Source organism: Capsicum annuum, chromosome 9 (genome assembly GCF_002878395.1).
Source record: "Capsicum annuum cultivar UCD-10X-F1 chromosome 9, UCD10Xv1.1, whole genome shotgun sequence".
In the NCBI taxonomy this organism is placed as follows: Eukaryota; Viridiplantae; Streptophyta; class Magnoliopsida; order Solanales; family Solanaceae; genus Capsicum; species Capsicum annuum.
Window position 1 is genome coordinate 115259734 of NC_061119.1, and position 21951 is coordinate 115281684.

The following is a 21951-nucleotide window of genomic DNA, read 5'->3' on the forward strand; positions in this document are numbered from 1 at the left end:
TTTATGCGATTTTCCATCACATTTGTGGTAAGATTTCCATTATTTTCATGGTTGGTTTTTCTATTTTTATCTAAATTTCTAAAAGCTTGGTGACTCAATTTTAGCACCAATATAGCTCAAAATTCATCCAATTTTAGGATAAAGGTTCCTTGAACATAGAGAGACATTGTGTTGATTTTGAATATGCAATTTTCGTAAACGAGCCCCACATGAGATTTTTACGTAATTTTGAATCCAAAGCACGATAGTGCAATATGGGTATTGTTCTCATTTTGATGAGTAAATTGTGAATTTGATAGCATGGCACCTTGCGGAAGCTTCTCGAAAAGAAAAATTGGTGATTTAGCGAATTCTTCGAGCTTTCTTCGACGCGCAGGTAGGCTAGGTTTACCTTCATAAATTGAGCTATTTCATAGTATGATTATGATATTGTGCTAGATATGTGATGAAATTTAGGTGTTGGGAGTATGAATGGGAACATTCTTATAGTTAGACCTTTTAGGCTACCTTGAAACCGTAAACTTGGAGTAAGCCTTAGGTGAATTGGATTTTATGATTCATGTTTAGAATGGAAATGCCTTAGTTACTCAAGGTAGGTGACATTTCTCTAATCATCCATGTTAGGGTGAAATCGTCCTTGGTCGCTTAAGTTGAGGGAATTGTCTTAGTTGCTATTATTTTAGGTAGGATTGCCTTATTCATGTTTGGAAAGGATTACTATCTTAGGGTTAGTTAAGGCTTTCTTGACATCTAGGAATGAACTTAGATACCTTAGCTTAGTTCAGGATAGAAGTTGCCTAAGTGGATATTTTTGGAGATTAGAAATGGGCACCTCCGACGCACCTTAGGCTAAGACTTGTGATAGCCTCGTAGGCTGCGTATGATATCCTCTTGATTGTTGGTTTGGCGGAGGTTAATTATATTGAGTATGTTAATTGAATATTGAAGGATTGATGCTAATTCTGAGTATCGCTAATGATATTGCTCATATTCATGATTAAGGATATAACTTATAACTGTTATTATAGGCATGGCTTACGGATATGATTAATATGGCCTATCAACATACTTAATGATATACATACCGACGTGATTAAATGATATACCTTGTAGATACAATATGGCTTATATACATGATAAAGATAAATGTACGTGAAAATGACTCTTATCTAATAAGCATCCACATTACCCTAATTTAATTTTGGATTATATGTACCTGCTCCAGCAGATGGGGGGCCCCCTATTAGCACAAACGTACAGGGAACAGGGAAATGCCGCAAACACACTAGCAAAATTTGTTTAGACAGCTCAGGATCACCCTGTTTTCTTTTTTGAAGACTGTCCATTTTGCTGCAGCAGCCATGGAGATGGACGCCTCAAGAACTTCTTTTGTTAGACCTGGGGAATATAAAACAGTAGAATAACTAGTACTTGCTGCTATTGCCAACCTCCCTTTAAGAAGTAGGCAGGAAACTTGTTGCCCTACTACACAGCCCTTAAAGATAGGTACAAAACGTGATTTTGTTTATGGTAAACTGTTTTCTTACATAAAGCTAACTCAGGCTACCAGCATTATAGTGGCATCCCATTATGAATTGGGTTTGCACTCTGGATACAACTTACTTCAGGTTGGAAAGAATGGACAACTTCAATATTTGAAGAGACAACATGCTCAAGCTCCGGTTTCAGCAGCCTACTTCTTCGATCATCAATGTGTTAAAACAGGCACAGGTCAAGTAGGGTAGCTGCAAGGAAGCTCTGTGCACTATCCATTTTATTTTGGTGCTGACATGGAATTACAATTAAACTAGCCCCTCAATTTGACCACTACTGCAGTCCGAATTCATGCGAGTCAGTTCACAGTTCATACAGTACTTTGAATGGAAACCTTCTATTTAGAACCAAGAAAATAATTTTTTTAAAGTGAGATAACACTCATAAGAGTGGGAAATTAAGGAAAAAATAATATCTGATTTTACAGCATACATTTTATGCGCTCTCTCTTGAATAACGACTCGTCTTCTCTGCAACTTTTGACCACTCTTGTCCAATTCTCTCTGTATAAGCCACCTGGTACATTCATGAGAAAGCCTTCATATTAGAGGATTAGCGGTTTCAATATTTTCAAAGCATAGTGAATCCACTATATATACCATAAGTTCTAAAACTCACGAGAAGCAACAGTATCAGATTACTGGCGGAAGAAAAATAAAGTAATTCTCAACTCCAAGGGTTATAATTAATTCATGAGAAGAAATAGAAAAGGAAAAATGATCTCAATTAAAAGCAAGGACATCATTTAAAGTGATCCAGGAAACAAGTCAATTTAGGCATAATACATTAATGTCCTTTAACTTGCACTCAAATCACATCTATGACCTCCAAATTTGGTGTGCACAAGTAAACACTTAAATTTGTATAAAGTTGAACAAGTAGACACATACGCCCTATGTGGCATATAGGACGTCATGTAGGAGAAAAACTGGCCATGTAGGACGCCACATCGGACATATGTGTCTACTTGTCAAACTTCAGACAAGTTAAAGTATCTACTACTTGTGTACACCCAAAGTTGGAGGTCATAGATGTGATATGAGGCCAAGTTAAAGAGCATGTTTATGTATTGTACCTTTCTTTTACCCTTCTAGTTGAAACAGATGAGCATTTGCAAAACGTCAACAGAGATCATAAGAAAAACTTCCCCCCATGAATTTAAGCCACCCCACCCGCCTTAAGGACATCAATTATCATAGGACACAAATAATTCATTCATCTGAGAGTATTTTAGCAAAGAACATAGGAATTCAGAGACGACTACTACTACAATGGGCTTATCTAATGCAATGGCTTGGAAAAATAAGCCACTTTGATCATCCTGCGAAGATCTTGGTACACCCATAGACTGGTGCCACATCCTAAAATCTTTAGACACACATCCTAAAATCCTTGGTCACAATGTGTTTCTCCATAATTGTAGCTTTACATTGACTTCCTTGATAGTTTCGTCAATTTAATGCAAATATCCGCAAAAAAAACATGCACCATAGAACCTCATGGCCAGTGACGTGGCCGGGATTTCCACTAATGGTTTTGAAATTTAGAAGAGGAAAATACTAAAAATCGATAAATGGGCGCATAGAAAAATTTAATTCAAACTATTTTTTTTGAGACTGAAGTCAATACATAATATTTAGCTAAATCATAAGAGCACTAGTTATAGAACTAATAATTGTACAAAATCAAACCAACCCAAAAGTCCCCAAGAAATTCTTCACGTGTAAACTTGAATATATTATTCAACTTGTTCGAGAATGCTTCATTCCTTGAAATTTTATAGTAGACTCATCAGAAACAATACTAGACAATGTTTCATTCCTTGAAATTGTATAGTAGACTCATCAGAAACAATACTAGACACTTCTACTTATAAAATGCAACTATGAAATCGCTTAAAATTCATCATGAATTGCATTTTAATTAGAAGACTAGAATTCTTTATTATTAGAAAACATATTTCCACTATTGAAAGTTCAAGATGAATCTTGTTAGAAAAATAATTGCAAGACATAAAAAAATAACTGAAACAACAGAAAAGTTGAAGACACAGCTAGGCTATTGTGTAATTGTAACCAGAATTTTTTCGGATAATGAAAAAGGGCACTTACCTTATGTACACCTAGTTTTGTAATGGCCTACAAAAATCAATATTTGTAATGCAATAATAAATTAATTCTCTTTGTTGGATAGTATCTAACTTTCAGTGCTCTTGTAACAATAATAAAAAGAGCCCTTAACAAGAACTACATTATACAGAAGAATCAATTTGTTAAGGAAAGTAGAAAATATAAAGGAGAGAAGATATTTAAATGATAAATTTAATAAATAAAAATAAGATATTCCATTTGATATTAAATTTATTGGTTTGAAAATGGGCCTTAGGATGCAGTCCAAGCAACCCAGTTGGCGGTAGGTCCTATTTTCTTATAAAAATATGTAAAACAAATGAGAAACCCAGGTGAATCAAACCCGCGACACCTTGGCCTGTTGTGTCAAGGGTGTTCAATATTAAGTATTTATCTGGCAAAAATAATATTTGTCCTATATACACAGTATAATTTTCCGATGAAGGATGTTCGATCGACCACCCTTCCACCACTGTAGCTTTGCCATTGTTGTGCCAAACAAGTATGGCTTCAAGACTCCTTAGAGTAGGTAAACACACGGTTATGAAAAACTCCAAGGTATCTCCTTCTGTTGTTCCTACACTTGTAACCATTCATTGTATTCTCCATAACACTTGTATACTCTTTATATATGAGTTCCTTTGTCCTGAGAACTGATCAAGACTTTCCTAATCATTATATCATATGTTTTCTCTAGGTCAATGACTATCATGTGGAGATGTTTTTCCCCTTCTATTAATGAATCTATTAGATATAAACCCACACTAGTTCGAAGTCACCCTATAATGAATGCCCTAAGTTTATGCTCTATTACTTTCCAAAGTTCTATCACCATTAATTTTTTTTTGGATAACTTGGTGTCTGAGCCGGCTTTCGCACCTCGACTAAATCCACAGGATACCTGTAACCTCCTGTATTGGTGCAGGTCATTTTCTTCTTCACGAATGCGGGCCTCTAGCTACGAACGCAGAGAAGGATATTTTTCCTCATCGCAATCAGGAGTAGGGATCCGCAATCACGAAGAGCAATGAGGGTCCGGGTCGGGTCGTCCTTCTTTGCGAGGTCATTTTCTTCTTCACAAATGCGAGCCTGTGGCTACGAAAGCAGAGAAGGATATTTTTCCTCATTGCAATCAGGAGTAGAGATCCGCAATCATGAAGAGCAATGAGGGTCCGGGTCGGGTCGTCCTTCTTTACGAATGTGATGGGGTAGTCGCAAACGCGAAGGTCCGATTTGTTGGCCTTCGCGAACACGAAGCCATGGCCGTGAATGCGAAGGCCAATATTTTGGTCAAATCTACGTTGACCTTCGTGATTTTGCGGTGGGGTCCACGATCACGAGGTATTGTTCACAGAATAGTATAAATACCTTAATTTCACGATTTTCACCGTTTTTGGACCTCCAAATTTCAGGAATGACGATTTCACTAGGGTTTTATCATCATTTTTGTATGGATAACCTCTAAACTCATCTTTTCATTATTTCATAATGATAATGTCATCGAAAACACCTTTTAATCTCGATTTGAAATGGATTTTCGTGGTGTTGCCAGTAAAGCTATGATTTTTCTTCGATTGGACCTTATTTTTAACTCGCTTTCGCCTAGATTTTCAATTGTAGACTCCTATAACCTTGGGAAATGTGTTTCTCAAATGAAATTCTAATTTTACCCCTTTCATTTTCAAACCCATTTTTCGAACCCGTGTTGGGACCCAGCTAAAAAATATTCAGCATGGGTATCATTAGCTTTCGTTTAACACGTAGATGTTATAATTGTATGTTTTAGTTGATTCCAAGACCGTTCAAAAAAGGTAAGCTCCGTGTCGAAGGACGTTAGGTTTGGATTTCAACGTTCGAGTTAGGTTATGGTTTAACTTTATACAGACTGAGTTGGGTAGTTAATAAATAAGAAAGCATGCTATGGGTTTGGGAACAATAATTATGGAAATTGTATTTCGAGTTTATTATTACTATGGTGTGCCCGTGTGGGGGCTTATATTCTTGTTGTTGTTGACTTGTGATAATATAGTATGTTGCTCGTGTGGGGGTTTGATATGACATCATTGGCCTTATATGTGCATTTAAATGCCTTTATTCTTAACGTAATACCCGTGCGAGGGCTTGAATAGATTATAATCCTTATTGAGCGGTTTTTGCCTTTATCATGATAGACATGCTCGAGTTATAGGTTGATATGATATTAATGATGCCTTATATGCATATTTATTTCAACGGTGTCAAACTAGAACTGATATCATGAAATATTGACATACTGAGTTGATTCGGTTCACTTATACACGTATTGAATAGATTTGTTATCTTCAGACTTCTTAGACCCAAAAATTTTACAATTTCATTTTGGTATCTCCTTCATGTTTTATGGTGATTTCTGAGTAGAATTATGATAAGGAATAATAACGAGACCATCAGGAAGTGTTTCAAAATTTTTAAAACGTGTTTTGAAATATTTCGAGACCCCAAAAGAGTAAGGGTCTGCGTTAAGGGCGTGCCAGGAGGGGAGGCACACCTTACGCGAAAATCAGTGAAGGTCTGCGATAAGAGCATGCCACGCCCAAGGACGCAGAAACGTCAATTTCATTTTTTTTAGTTTGGGCAGAGGGCATTTTGGTTTTTTACCTATTTAAACGACTTCCCAATCATATTAAATGCAATTCCCACCCGCATAACCCAGATTAAAACGTCTCCTGTCCTCCCAAAACCCTCAAAAGCACAAAGGGAGAGTTTTTTGCCAAAGTTCAAGCTTGCAAGGTTCCAATTCGAATTCCCCTCAAGAAATTCACTAAGTCCAGATATGTGGGATTTGAACAAGAGATATCTTTCATCTTTGTGCCCAAAAGTTAAGTTTTTATCATGAATTTGAGATTTTATAACTAGGGTCCATACGCATTTTACTTATGCTTGAGTTTATGATGTTTTATCATGCACATTGTTTTGTACGCCCTCCGTCCTATTTTACGTGTCACATTTTGACCGGACACGAAGTTTAAAAAATAAATTATGACTTTGTAAAGTTTACAAAATTGCCCCTTTTAAAGTCACTTTCATGTTTACTTTTTAGTTGTCTTTTCTTATTAAGTTGGACCCAATAAGGATAAAATAGGAATGATGCCATTAAATAGTTACCAAATAAGGAAAGGTGACATTCTTTTTGGGAAAGACTAAAAAGAAAATGGCGACACATAAAATGGAACATAGGGAGTATATGTTTTCAGGCTTATTTAAGTTTATCTACTAAAGTAATTTCAAGCATTGCGTTATGACATTTCGATATGAAGTTTCCATGAGTTGACAAAAGATTACAATTTGAGCATTGAGTATTCAATTTACAAGAAGTTCAAGTTTACCAGTTTGAGTTTCAAAAGCATTACGGTATAATTACAGTCTCAATTTTATATGAGATTTCAGCAAGCTATGAAGTTCACATAAGAAACCAAGAATTTTAGATGAAGACAGTCGCATATTATGTTTTCAGACTTATCAACTTATACACCTACTTAGAGGTGAACTTCATAGATACGGTACGAGCAATAGTATGATTTTGGGGGTAGTATCTAGCACCTAGAAGGGGGTTTAGCGCATCCTATTTCCCAAAAACTACGTGCCACCATAGGTTATTTTAGCTTGTTCAAACGAGCATGTCAGTTATATTATTCAGCTTGTCCAATCAGAAATGTTTAGGTGATCACCACAGTTACCCTTTATACCCTAGCATGGCAAGGTATATTGGGCCGTTGCGATGAGGGTTTGAGTCATCGTGCTCTTTCGATGAGGGATTGAGTCATTGAACTCCATGTTGCTCGCATGGTTTATGTCGGTTATGAGAATCTCCCACAGAAAAAGAGTATTTTAGAAACTAAGTATAATGACTCACAATTGTTTTTCAGATATTGCTTTATAAGTAATTCTTTATGAGATTTCAGTTTCAAATCTTGCTTATTACCAAGATGAGTCCTTTTACACTTAGCATGCATGATTTGAAATTCTGTTCAGCTTCAGTTTTACTTATTGCATTCACCCCCACATACTCAATACATTCTAGAAGTACTTGCCACATATATGTCGGTGTGGCTACATTATTTCATAATGTAGATTCTGGTTTCATCCCAGCAGCATGATTAACCCGCAAGCACCACTTCCTACATTCAAACAGCTGGTGGGTCCTCATAGTTCGAGGGCCAAATTTACGATAGTTTGTTATGGATGCGTTTGTGGGCAAGACATATGTCCGCAGGAAGGACAGTTAAATTTAGAGATTAATTTTATTATTAGTAGCTTTATTTATTATTCTAAAATACGATGCATGCTAGCTGTCGTTATTAGTCTATAATAGGGTTTTGTGTTCCCTAGTTTCATAAGGATTAGGCTTCTTATTTGTTGTAATAGAGACTCCTATTTAAGGGGAGAATTGGAGAATAAAACTTATACAGAATTTCAACCAGAATCAAGAGATAGAAGTTCTCTCCCACTGAACTCTGAGGTTTCAGTCTCCTTTTTAACAAGCTGAATTTATATATCAAATATCGTTATACAAAATAAGTCGCTCTAGGAATTCTAAATAAAGCAAAGGGAAATCAAAGGCAATTGATTTAGATTTTCCTGTTAATCGTCCTGTGACTCGATCCTTTGCAAGAAATCGTAACAATTTGCTACCAGAGCCTTTCACAATGGACGATGAGATCAATTCCAGATTCAAAGAAAAATGTGAGATTACAAAAACCTTAATAGACTTGAAAATTGCAGCGATGGAACGACGTCTTAGTGAAAGAATTATTCAAGTCATCCAAGAACAATTTTCGAGCATGGGAATTGGATCCACAAAACCGAAAACTCATGGAACTGAGTCGAGCAGCGCCCCGACAGCTAGGAAATCAACAAATTATGCTACTAAAGGTATGCCTATTCCAATCATGGGTAACCAGAATCATCAAACAAGTGGTAATTCTCATTCAACAATACGAAGGTATGCAAGGATGGACTTTCCTACTTATGATGGTACCTATGACCCATTAATTTGGACACATCGTTGCGAACAATTTTTTGAAAATCAACACACAATCGAAGCAAAAAAGGTTGGAGTGGCTGGGTTTCACATGTTGGGAGAAGCACAGTTATGGTATTATCAGCCTAAATGAGCTAAGGGCCCAATGACTTGGGAAGAATTTCAAAAACATAGCTTCCAGCGATTCGGACCTCATGAAAGTAGCAACCCGGTGGGAGAATTGGTCACACTTCGGCAAACTAGTACATTTGAAGCTTATCAACGTCAGTTTCAAGAAAAGTTGGCTAGCGCTAGTCATCTTATTCTAGAACACTTGCACGTAGGAATATTTATGGCAGGGTTGGATGATTCAATCAGAATGGACGTGCAACTTCTCAAATCACCTGACTTATCGGCATCTATGAGTTTAGCTCAGGCTTTAGAACAGAAACAACAAATGCAGAAAGTCAGCAATTCCCGCAAGGTGGCGGCATGGCAGCAGTCCCGAACAAGTCTTGGCAGCACGATAAATTCAGCAAAGTCTGCTACTAGTTTAGTTGGTTCATCTACCTCGACTAAAACCTATATAGGCAACCAAACCCCTTTTGTCAAGCGATTAACTCGGACAGAGATGGCAGAGAGAAGAGCTAAGGCATTATGCTATAATTGTGACGAACAATATTCAGCACTCACCAGTGCAAACGCCTTTTCTGGCTGGAACTGGATGATTCAGTTGATAGCACGATACAACAGATTATGAGAATAAGTGTTGCAATAAGAATTTGTAATTTGTCACTAAATTCCAAAATGGAATAATCACCGTAATGACTTATCAATATAAGTCAATGATTCTACCAATCATCATGTTAGATTAGCTTTCAATAGCAAAGTTCTCGATAGTTCCAATTTATATCTTTTTCATTGTACTTATAATGTTCTGGATTCTTTACATGCTATTACAGACATGCACAGACTATGCAATTGCCTGCAACCATTAATGGACAGCATATGCTCAGTCTTATTAATTCTAGAAGTACCCATAACTTTATAAGTTCTACTGCTGCCAATCGATTACTCCGTAATATTTTCTCCTTGCACAACATCACAACATCAGAATCTCCATTGCTAATGAAGAGAAGGTTCCCCGGCTTGGGGGTCTGCACACGGGTAACAATTTCTATTGGTAACAATTTCTATTGGTGAACATTGCTTTATTATAGATCTTTATGTTATTCCATTGGACGGGTTTGATATTGTTTTGGGAGTTAAGTAGTTACAGACCCTGGGTCCTATACTTTGGGATTTTGCAGAACTTATTATGAGGTTTTCACTGGAAGGTAAATCAATTTTTGCTTCAGGGCCAACAACAGTATTGTGATAAGGTTTTGCATCTGTTAGGAAAGGCAACTACGGATGAGCAATGATAGGAATACCTTTTGACTGAGTTCGCTGATTTGTTCCAGGAACCTACGAGTTTAACACCATTGCGACAATGCGATCATCGCATCAGTTTGCTGCCCGGGACAACATCTGTAGTTGTTTGTCCTCATCGATACCCTCATCGACAAAAAGATGAGATTGAGAAGCAATGTAACCAGATGTTGCAGCAAGGATTTATATGACCAAGCAAGTCCTCTTTTTCTTCACCTGTGTTATTGGTATCCAAGCAAGACGGATCTTGGCGCATGTCTTGATTATCGTGAATTGAATGCTAAAACAGTAAAGGACAAGTTCCCAATTCCTATTGTGGACAAGGTACTTAACGAGTTACACGAGGCCAAGTACTTTACTAAATTGGATTTGAAGTCTGGATACTATCAAGTACGCATGTCTCCTGCAAATGTGGAAAAGACAGCTTCTCAGACTCATCCTGAGCATTTTGAGTTCCTTGTCAAGCCGTTCGGCCTCACTAATGCCCCATCCACTTTTCAAGCTTTAATGAATAAGGTCTTTCATGAATACTTACGCCAATTTGTGTTGGTTTTCTCTGATGATATCTTAATTTATAGTTGTGGTTGGGAGGAACATTTGGTTCACGTGAGAAAGGTGTTTCTGTTATTGCGTGCACAGACTATATTTGAAACGATCTAAATGTTGCTTTGGTACAACTCAAGTAGCTTGTTTGGGGCATATTATTACAGGTGTGGAGGTAGATAAGAGCAAGGTACATGCAATTTTAGGCTGGCCTCAACCTCGATCAATTACCTGTCTTCGTGGTGTCGTCGTGGATTCTTGGGACTGGCGGGTTACTACGCAAATTTATTGATGACTACGGACAATTAGCAGCACCCTTGACTAGTTTACTCAAGAAAAACTCCTTCCAGTGGAACAACTCGATCCTAGCTGCATTCCAGAAGCTTCAACAAGCAAGCACTATCATCTGCTCAAATACTATGGTTGCCCGACTTTAATATGAATTTCATTGTAGAATGTGATGCTTCAGGAGGTCGTGTAGGAGCTATTTTGCAACAGGGTGCCCCGCCCATTGCATTTTTCAGCCGACAGTTGACAGCTCGTCACTAAAAATTAGCTCCATATGAAAGGGAGCTGATTGGCCTTGCAAAAGCAGTCCAGCATTGGTGGCCATACTTATGGGGGTACCCCTTTCTCATCCGAACGGATCATTACCGCCTTAAATACTTGTTGGAACAACTTACTACACCTCCTCAACAACACTGGTTGAGCAAACTCATGGGTTACGATTTCACAGTGGTCTGCTGGGCTGGTTATCTCAATAAAGTTGTTGATGCTTTATATAAAACTACACCTGAGGACCCTTCTTTGAATGCTATTATTAGCTACCCTAGTAGCACATTACTGGACACCATCCGTGAGGAGCTTGTGGAATCGGCAGAACTATTGGATTTGTGTGGTAAAGCCAAGCTAGGAAAGTTGAGTTCGGACTGACAGTTCAAGAATGGGTTACTTTTGTTTAAAGGTCGTATCTACCTTTTACAAAATTCCCCATTGCTACCAACTGTACTATCCGCCTATCATGATAGTGCGCATGAAGGGATACACAAAACATTGCATCGAATTCGTGAGGATTTTTACTGGAAAGGTATGAAAAATGACATTGCCACATATGTTGTTGCCTGCCCGATGTGTCAACGCAATAAATCAGAACATTTAAGTCCCGCAGGATTGTTACAACCTCTCCAGCTTCCGACTCCGATCTCGATACGGGTCAAAGAGGCACCTTAGCTTTCGAGGACATGATTGGAAGTCAATACATTGAGACCCGAGTTTGGGGGTTGCCCAACCAAGAGAACAAGCCTTGAAGTGTCAAGAAGGCCTTCAAAACACTCCAAGGTTGCCAACTCTACATTCCAAAGTCGTCCCTCTTGTGGCTTTCATTAAGGGCCTTTTGGTCATTTTGTGCAATAAGTAGTCAAGACTTATAGAACCTTTTAGGTCATTTCTCTTAACTCGGATGATATATTTTGAGAGCACTAGAGAGAGTCTTGCAAGTGTGGATTTAACTTGTGACAAGTGTGAAATCACTTGTGTTGGTTACTAGTTTAAAAACGGTGGTTGCTTGGGAATCTCGATTCCCTTGAGGTCCCGTAAGAACTTGGTGTTATCTTGTATGAATTCTTGGGTCTTTGTATTTGATACACTTAGGTTCATAGTAATATGCATTTGTATGTCAAGTTACCTATCCTTTAATTTCTTGCAAATCGTGTTCTTGTTGTGTTTGTGTTCTTGTAGCCATTTTTGTTCTTCTTGTTGTGTGGCGTTTTGTGGACTGTTTTGGGCCTTGTTGAACCGTTTGGTATCAGATCTGGGCAGGCATCTCAATGGAGTTTATAGATGGCTTACCCAAGACTTGGGGAAAGTCGATCTTGTTTGTAGTGGATCGGTCCTCAAAATATGCTTATTTCATACATTAGCTTATCCAAACACGGCTGCATGGGTGGCTCAGATATTCTTTGAGCAAATTGTTCGCTTACATGGGATACCGAAAACTATTACTTGTGATAGAGATGTGGTTTTTACTAGCACTTTTTGGAAAGAACTTTTTCGCTTGAATGGTGCTAAATTACAATTCTCCTCTACTTACCATCCACAAACAGATGGCCAGACAGAGGTCGTTAGCCGTACTGTAGAGATGTATCTTCGTTGCTTTGTTGGTGATTATCCTCGAAAGTGGGTTGATTGGGTTCCATGGGCAGAATTTTGTTACAACACATCTTTTCATTTGGCATTGCAGACCACACCCTTCAGGTTGTTTATGGTCATGACCCACCCTGTTTAATTTCTTATGTACCAGGGACAAGTCAAGTAGAAGCTGTTGAGAATGCATTGTTGGATCGTGCTAACATTTTGGGTGATATCCGGAATCGGTTTCAGGCAGCCCAATAACAAATGAAGGAATATTATGATAAGGGTCATCGTGATGTAGAATTTGCTCCAAGAACACTTGTTTGGCTTCGTTTACATCCCTACAGACAGCGGTCCACTCGATTGAGTATTTACAATAAGTAGTACCCCAAATTTTATGGTCCATTTCCGATATTAAGTCGAATTGGGCATGTTGCATATGCGTTGGATTTGCCAAGTGACAGTCGAATTCATAATGTTTTCCATGTTTCCCTTTTAAAGGCATTCAAAGGTGAACACCGACCACCTATGACAGAGCTACCAACTCTAGAGAATGGCCGAGTAGTTCCTTTGCCTGCTGCAGTCATTAGAGCTAGTGTCAATCATGGTACAAAGGAGATTCTTATACAATGGTCAGGTATGCCAGAGGAAGAAGCAACGTGGGAGAATGTAGACTCTTTTTAGCAGGTTTATCCATCGTTCGAGCTTGAGGACAAACTCTTTCAACATGAGGGGGGTAATGTTATGGATGCATTTGTAGGCAAGACATATGTCCGCGGGAAGGAAAGTTAAATTTAGAGATTAATTTTATTATTAGTAGCTTTATTTATTATTCTAAAAAAGGATGCATGTTAGCTATCATTATTAGTCTACAGTAGGGTTTTGCGTTTCCTAGTTTCATAAGGATTAGACCTATTTTGTATAACGATATTTGATATATAACAAAGACTCTTATTTAAGGGGAGAACTGGAGAATAAAACTTACGGAAAATTTCAACCAGAATCAAGAGATCGGAGCTCTCTCCCACTGAACTCTAAGGTTTCAGTCTCCCTTTTAACGAGCTGAATTTATATATCAAATATCGTTATACAAAATAGGTTATGTTTAAAGTTTACATTTATGAGTGTTTAGTGTTGAGTAGATATCATTGGTTAGCTTGGGGCTATTCGTAGTCTTAAGCACCGTGCAACTTTCAGAGGGTATTTTTGGGGCGTTACAATACTGATTTGATTGTGGGCATTATATCCTCATTTCATACATGAGGGACACTGTTTTAAAAGAAGTGAGATATTTTCATAAAAACCTTGATCCGTGAACACAATCCGAAAGGTGGGTTGAGATTTTTGAGATAGTATACGGGTTGCGAACCCCCATGGGTCCTATCTTAGGAGCATTAAGGTTCGATAGGTGTATACAGGAAGTCATACGATGACTTTCACATTATTCGCTTCATCATTCATGCATTGCATTTGCATATGCATTTTATGTGTTTCTTTTACGTGTTACTTGACGTGTAATCAAATTCTATGTACCTCCATGATGCATTTTTTTATTTTATTTCGTTCATATATTAGAATTGTTAGTGGAGACGGTGTGAGCTACCATTTGAAAACTTTTTTGGCTCATAATATTTCTTTATGTATTATTTTCTGCTTTGCTCGGTCAGCCTATGATACCCACTGAGTACAAGTTGACCATACTCACACCTACTGTGCCCTTTCGGTGCAGATCGTAATTCGAGTACGAGATGCGGCAGCTGATCGTGCGGTAGTTGATTCGAGGTACTAGCACACACTAGAGTCCAGAGCTGATTTTCGGACCTCATCCTATCCTTTTTATGTCTCTATTTCATATTCAGAGACAAACTATGTATTTTCAGACTCGCATATGTTTTAGATGCTCCTGACTTATGACACCAGGTTTTGGAAGTGTGTGACATTTACTTCAGACTTTCGCTTATTTTGAATTTGTGTTGACTTAGGCTTCACTTTTTGAAGTCTCGTTTTGTCTTACTTAGGGTATTAATTCGTTCTGGCTTATCTACCAAGGTTGGGTCGGGTAGTTGCCATCATGACCTCAACTTTTGGGTTATGACACCTCCCACTAGCAACAGATATCAGGTAACTTAGTCCACCACGGCTAGGACAGATGGGAAGTATCATGTAGTGTTTTTTTGTCTCTGTTGGGATTTGGATTTGAACATGAGACCTATTAACCCACTTCATTGACCGGTAAGCCACACCATTGGATTTCATCGTCTGACTCACAAGTCCAATACAAAGAACTTTGAATGTCTTTTTGGTTCAAATGTATCAGAACCAAAGTATTCTTTCTTCATATGTTTGGCATCTTACCACTGATATAACATTGAATAGCAGTCACCATACTACTCCAACTCCATCACAGATATATCTTAATCTCTACCCACATGGGTCCAACAATGCTTAAATACAAAAGCAACAACATACCTAGTGTATTCCCACAAAGTGGGGTCTGGGGAGGGTAAAGTAAAGTGTACGCAGTCAATACCACTACCTCCAATGAAGTAGAGAGGTTGTTTCCGATAGACCCTCGGCTCAATACAAATAACAGTATAACAAAAAACATAAAAACAAACAATAAAATGGGATAACAAACCACTAGATAATAAAAGATACAAGCCACCCATAGAGTAACACATCAACAATGCGTAAATATCTTCGATATTTGTCTCTATACTTTATATATCTTGCCCCATTGATATTTCAGAAAATGCACCAGCAATGCCACGCTTGTCTACATTAACAAAAAGGTGTCTTACTGATTCAGTGGTTTCACAAAAGAAGCATCAGCTTCAGCAATTAAAATCTTTACTTTGAAGATTATCTAGAGCTAAGCATGCTCATAATTTTGTCCGTCTAAATGTGCTAATTTAAGAGCGCTTAAGTTCTCCATATCATTTTCGTTGTCCATCAACTCTTCATCCTTTTACATTCTTCAACTTGAAAATTCCATAACTAATACCCACAATATGGATACATAACGTATGTTTTTCCCAACATTTGCAGTGCATGAACAGTAAACAATTAATCCAAATCTAAGACAAATGAGATGGTTCAAATTTGATCAAATAATCTACGGTCTTCCCTTTTATTTTCTTTTGGTTTTCTCTTTTTAATCATTCTTTTCCACCACCCCCACCTACTACTACTACTACCACACCACTTAACAAAGTCTGCTTAGTTACTATTTTCATTTTTATCGGTGGGAAGCATAAAATAATGCAAGAATTTCTGATTTATTTTCCATTTCAGCATCGCTGAAGTTTGGTGAAGTGCAACTCTGATTTGTTATGGGCAAGATGAACCTCCGGTGAGTACATCTAAATACTCTCTTTGTTATTGAAAATCATAAAAAGAAATTGAAAATATTGATCAACACATCGAGCTCAGCTAGATGCTGAACAGTGGCTCTTTTGGTGGAGTGTCGAGCCTGAAAGTGGTTGAGAGAGAGTGTTTCTGAATTTCTTAATCATTATGCCCTTTAACTTGCCCTCAAATTACAACTATGACCTCCAACTTTGAGTGTGCACAAGTAAGCACTTAAAGTTATATAAAGTTGAACAAGTAGACACACACGTCCTATGTGGCATATTACACGTAGGATGCCATGTAGGACAAGAATTGACCACGTAGGACGCCACATATGACATGTGTGTGTATTTGTTCAACTTTATATAAGTTTAAGTGTCTACTTGTGCAAACCCAAAGTTGGAGGTCATAGATGTGATTTGAAGCCAAGTTAAAGGGCATGTTCATGTATTGTGCCAAAATAATGAGTTAATAATACCTCAAGACCCCCTTAAACTACTATCCATGTTTTGTCAGTTCAATACTCTTAAACTATGTGGTGGTGGTGTTTCCCCGGAATTATAACATTTCCTAATCTAAAAACCCCTTCAGTGCCAAGCGGCAGAAAGAGTGACCTCACTTTCTTTGTAGTGTGTGAGAACTAGAAAATAGGCCAAAAAAGGCATCGATGCAGCATTTTACAATCACTTTTCAAATTAATTGTTTTGTTTATTCTTTTTTCTTTTCTTCTCTTAGACTTGACATAACCCGTAATACGCTACGACATTTATATTCTATGTTGCACAGATTCGTTGGTTTTGCCGCCGAACTTGTCTCGACGCGACACCGACATTGGTACAGGTGCGGGGTGCGTCTCGGATTCGATCAAATGAATCCGGAGACGTTGACCAAATTCAAGACAAATTTTGGAGGAAAATTGAGATTCGACCAGCAACTTACCTGGAAAAAGTCTGACCGGCGACTTCACCGGCTACTGTAAAGTGAACAAAGAAATCCAATATTCAGTTGTTTGGTTTGGTTGGGAAGAAAGAGACAATCATACTTCTGGTTCAACTGGGAAGAAAGTGACAGTCGTACATGTAATTTACAACTTGTCGACGACAACATAGCTTGTGGGAAGAAACAGTGATTTCGACATCTTGTGGGAGAAAGAGACAATGTCGGTGTAAAACTAATAAAATATAAAAAGAATCAATATAATACAATATGATATCGGTTGTTTTATTTTTTTTAATTGTTTAGAAAATAAAAAGAATCAATATATATGGTAAAATAATATATGTTTGAATAGTATGTATAATAACAAAATTCTTAATAGTACTCCTAATTGAAATTGAAAAAGAAAAAATTTTAGTCGAATCCCCGCACCCGTATCCATACTCGGATTCGCACCCCCAAATCTTAAAATTTAAATTTTGATGAATGCGACTCGAAAAATCCGCATACTGGCACCCGAGTTCGAGCAACTTAATTTATATTAAGTATGTTTTAATATTTACACTGTATAAAGTCATGCCTATGTCCTTGCTATTTGTTCATGACCTCAATTTCTATAGTTATAATCTCCATTCCCAAATCTATGCATCATTTGTGTGGAGTTTATGGTTTTTCTAAATTCGGCTTTTCTAAATTCACGTAGTCTTCCTTGACAAGCAAAATTCTATTGACCACATTAATATTTTATGTTGTAAGCCAAAGGGACTATAAGTGCCAGAATTCTGAAATCCATTTCTAGCCATATAGGAAGAAGTGTTCTCTCTCTTCTTTCTCCTTTTGTTTTTTGCTTTAGAGTTTTGAAGAAGGATCCAATAATATGCATATGAACCGTTGCATTCTTGGATCTGACCAAATTAAATATGAAGCAGTGCTTTAACCGACAACTATAACTCTTCAAATAAATAAAGAATATGAACTGTTGGCTTCTCTTTGGCATTCTAGTTTTTTTTTTTAATTAAATACGATATCTAGGTTAAATTAGGAGGGTAAATTAGTAATTTAACATTCACTTTTAAGGGCTTCCCACTTTTAATGTAGTATAGATCTTCTCCTAAATTGCAATTAAATTAACTATCATTATGTAAATTTTTTATTTTACTAGTATTTTAGAAATATGAGTCTTCAACTAAATAACCATTATTGAAAAACCTATCAGAAAGTCGCACCTACTGCATATTCACGAAATTCATCATCTTGAGTTGAGAGCAATAGCCATTGGAGAAAAACTGCAGGACTGTCACAGCGACACTGGAACCTGGTCCACGAGTTGTTGTGTGTGTTCGAGTTTGTACTATCTGTGAAAAGTATGAGACAAATATTATTGAATTGTTGTAACTATATGATTACATTGAGGTCCTATTTATAGACATTACATTCCAATCCTGTTCCTAATAACACTACATTACAATTCCTTCCCAAGTAGGATTCAATATGCTATTCTTATTCATACTCATATTCTAACACTCCCCCACAAGCTGATGCATAAAAGACATATGTACCAAGCTTGTTATGGATGTAACTAATACGAGGACCGGTGAGGGACTTGATGAAGATATCTGCAAGAAAATAATAAGGACTGCTTTGGACGTCTGGAAGACCACAATTGAAACAGAACAAACTGAAAAAGTGATCCGAAAAGGAAAGTCGATGTGTCGCTGGAAAATTGCCGGAAACTGGTTAAAATATATGGGTCATCTCGAAATCAAGAGATAGTAGATCTTGAACAAGATAGTCATCGAAGAACTGACCGGAACATACTCACACGCCGAATTATTAGATTTGATGGCTGAAAAGTGGTCACCATTTGAGAAAAAAATTATATGGGTAGGGTCGAAATGATGACACGACCTTACTGAAAAAGAGAATTATATGGGTAGGTTGGAATGATGGCACGATCCTACTGAGAAATAGAAATTATAAGGGTAAAATCGAAATGACGACACGAACCTACTGAAAAATAGAAACTATATGGGTAAGGTCGAAATGACGATACGACCCTACTAAAAAAGAGAGTTTATATGGGTAGGGTTAGAATGACGGCACAACCCTACTGTAAAAAAGAACTTATATAGGGTCGGAATGATGGCACGACCCTACGCAAATCAGAGGAGTCACCGTAAAGATATATGGGACTACACATATCAGATCTAAGGAGTCACCGAAAAGACGCAAGACGCTATGCAACTCAGATATGAGAAAGTAGTCCGAAAAAATGCACGGTACTATGCAAATTAAATATGAGTAGTCTCGAAAGATGCATGGTGCTACGCAAATTTGATATGAGAAAGTAGTCACCAGAAAGATGCATGGTGCTACACAAATTAGATATGAGAAAGTAGGAGAAAGAAGTGTGGTGGCCTAACTTTTGCTAACATGATCATTGGCCGGACGGGCGGCATATATCGGTTATAGCCGCCCGCCAGCAGCGGAAACTCTGATTCTTTACCAAGATCGTGGAAGCTTTGATACAATGTGAGAAGTATGAGAAGAATACTATTTAATTGTTGCAACTATATGATTACATTGAGGTCCTATTTATAGACATTACAGTCCAATCCTTTTCTTAATAGGACACTACATTACAATCTCTTCCCAAGTAAGATTCAATATGTTATTCCTATTCCTACTCATATTCTAACACTATCGAATATTGAAGTTTTGTTTGATTCGGTAAGAGATGTTTATGTGATGTTTGGGTAGTTAAAGGCTAGAGTTACTAGCCTTTGTTGAGCTTATCAGTTGGAGTAAACTAATGAGTTGTTTTATGGTTGAAGGTTGTTATCGAATCTGTAATAGAAGTGTTATTATTGAGTTGTAACTATTCCTATTGTTATAGTTGTGATTGTGAGCTGGTGAGAATTGTAACAAGAAAAACGTTTATCTTCTTGGATAGTTGTTAGAACAGTTAGAGTTAACTGTTGAGTTGAGGTACTAGAGTTAGTCCTTGGATTATAGAGTTGTAATCTCGAAACCGCTCGTTGAAGTTAGCGGAGTTTGGTTGAAAATCCTACACACTGTAGGTAGTGGTTTACTTCCTTGAGCAAGGAGGTTTCCCATGATACATCGTTGTGTTATCTATTGTTTTATATTGCACTTCGTTTCAGTAGCCGAACCTGGTTCACCTAACTCAGCTGTCTGCACTTTGTTTCAGTAGCCGAACCTGGTTCACCTAACTGAACTGCACTTCCTTTCAGTAGCCGAACCTGGTTCACTTAGCTCAGATCTATTATATAGCGTTGAGTTGGTTCTCGTGTGCCAAGTATTTCAACCGATTACCTTGTGTGTTCTTTTACTTTATCGTTTTAGACGAACTTAAAGAACCTGGGGTTCCTAAAGATCAACAGTTGGTAATAGCTTCTTTTCATGTTTAATGATACATGCTTCTGTAAGACAAATGCTACACACACAAGAAAAACACGGGGAAGTGAAGGTTTGGTGGAGAAGAAGAAAAAGTCTGGTAATGACTCTTTCAATTTAATCAGCATTACTAGCAAGACTATTAGTGAAGCTTCTTCCAAGCATTGATTGTTGGTTCACTATAACTGTGACAAAACCGCACAATCAAAAGTGTCACCAGTCCACTCTAATCAGAGGGATCATGCTGCTATATATCAATGCAACACTTTTAAGGACAGACAAAGACAAGTAAACAAAGATGCAGATGAACACAAATTTCTTTCTTTAATAGCCTATATACCACCTATAAAATCTAAAATGCAACGAAACCTGGGCATCGAGCCGAGCCCGAATCATCTCTTTAATATTTAGATATGTGTAGTGCTCCATCATTAGAAAATTAAATTTGTGGTAAATTGGTTTGAAAAATAGAAGCATTAACAGTTTAAATTGTCATTCCTTCTAATTTGATAGAATTATATATAATATTAGTTTAAATTAGAACTCAATCCAAATGAAATTAACTTAATATTGAACATAGAATAGAACTTTCAGCAAAAAATAAAGCAACAACAAATTCAAAAAATAAATGTACAATGTTAAATTTCTTTTATTTGAGTTTCAAATTTATAATCACACGATGAAGATTTGGGAAAGGGTGGTGGAGCGGAGGTTGAGAAATATTGTGTCTATTTCGGAGAATCAATTTGGATTTATGCCTGGTCGCTCGACGACTGAGGCAATTCACCTATTGCGGAGACTGGTAGAACAGTATAGAGAGAGGAAGAGAGATCTTCACATGGTGTTTATTGACTTGGAAAAGGCGTATGACAAGGTCCCTCGGGAGGTTCTTTGGAGATGCTTGGAGGCGAAGGGGGTTCATGTGGCGTACATTAGAGCGATTAAGAATATGTATGAGGGGGCGAACACTCGAGTAAGGAGGGTGGGAGGAGTTCTGAGCACTTCCCGATCTTGACAGGGTTGCATCAGGGATCAGCTCTTAGTCCGTTCTTATTTGCCGTGGTGATAGATGTATTGACGCGGAATATACAAGGCCAGGTGCCTTGATGTATGCTTTGTGCGGATGATGTCGTTTTGATTGATAAGTCGCGGGCAAGGTGTTAATGATAAGCTGGAGATTTAGAGACAAACTCTGGAGTCTAAAGGTTTCAGATTGAGTAGGACCAAGACGGATTATTTGGAGTGCAAGTTTAGTGACTCGAGGCAAGAGGAGGAGGAGGTGGTGGTGAAGTTGGACTCTCAGGCAGTTTGCAAGAGGGATAGTTTTAAGTATCTTGGATCTACAATTCAGGGAAATGGAGAGATTGATGAGGATGTCTCGCACCGTATTGGGGCAGGTTGGATGAAATGGAGACTCGCTTCGGGGATTTTATGCGATAAGAAGATGTCTCCCAAGCTTAA

The 21951-nt window shown here is 37.7% G+C and overlaps 1 protein-coding gene across 10 annotated transcripts in view; it reads right to left on the bottom strand.

Moving 5' to 3' along the window:
* Positions 1-1505: 1505 nt before the first annotated feature.
* LOC107842727 (sorting nexin 2B) overlaps positions 1506-21951 on the bottom strand; it is a 42159-nt gene continuing 21713 nt past the window's right edge. For 3 of the 10 annotated variants that reach the window (XM_016686686.2, XM_016686688.2, XM_047396941.1), the window contains one exon: positions 1506-2070. In XM_016686686.2, coding sequence (XP_016542172.2) covers positions 1990-2070 — 81 coding nt within the window. In that variant the 3' untranslated portion in view covers positions 1506-1989. Of the gene's footprint in view, positions 2071-15307; positions 15563-17076; positions 17277-18299; positions 18429-21951 lie in introns of those variants that run through there. The other 7 variants (XR_007044970.1, XR_007044969.1, XM_047396940.1 and 4 more) reach the window with 7 other exon arrangements.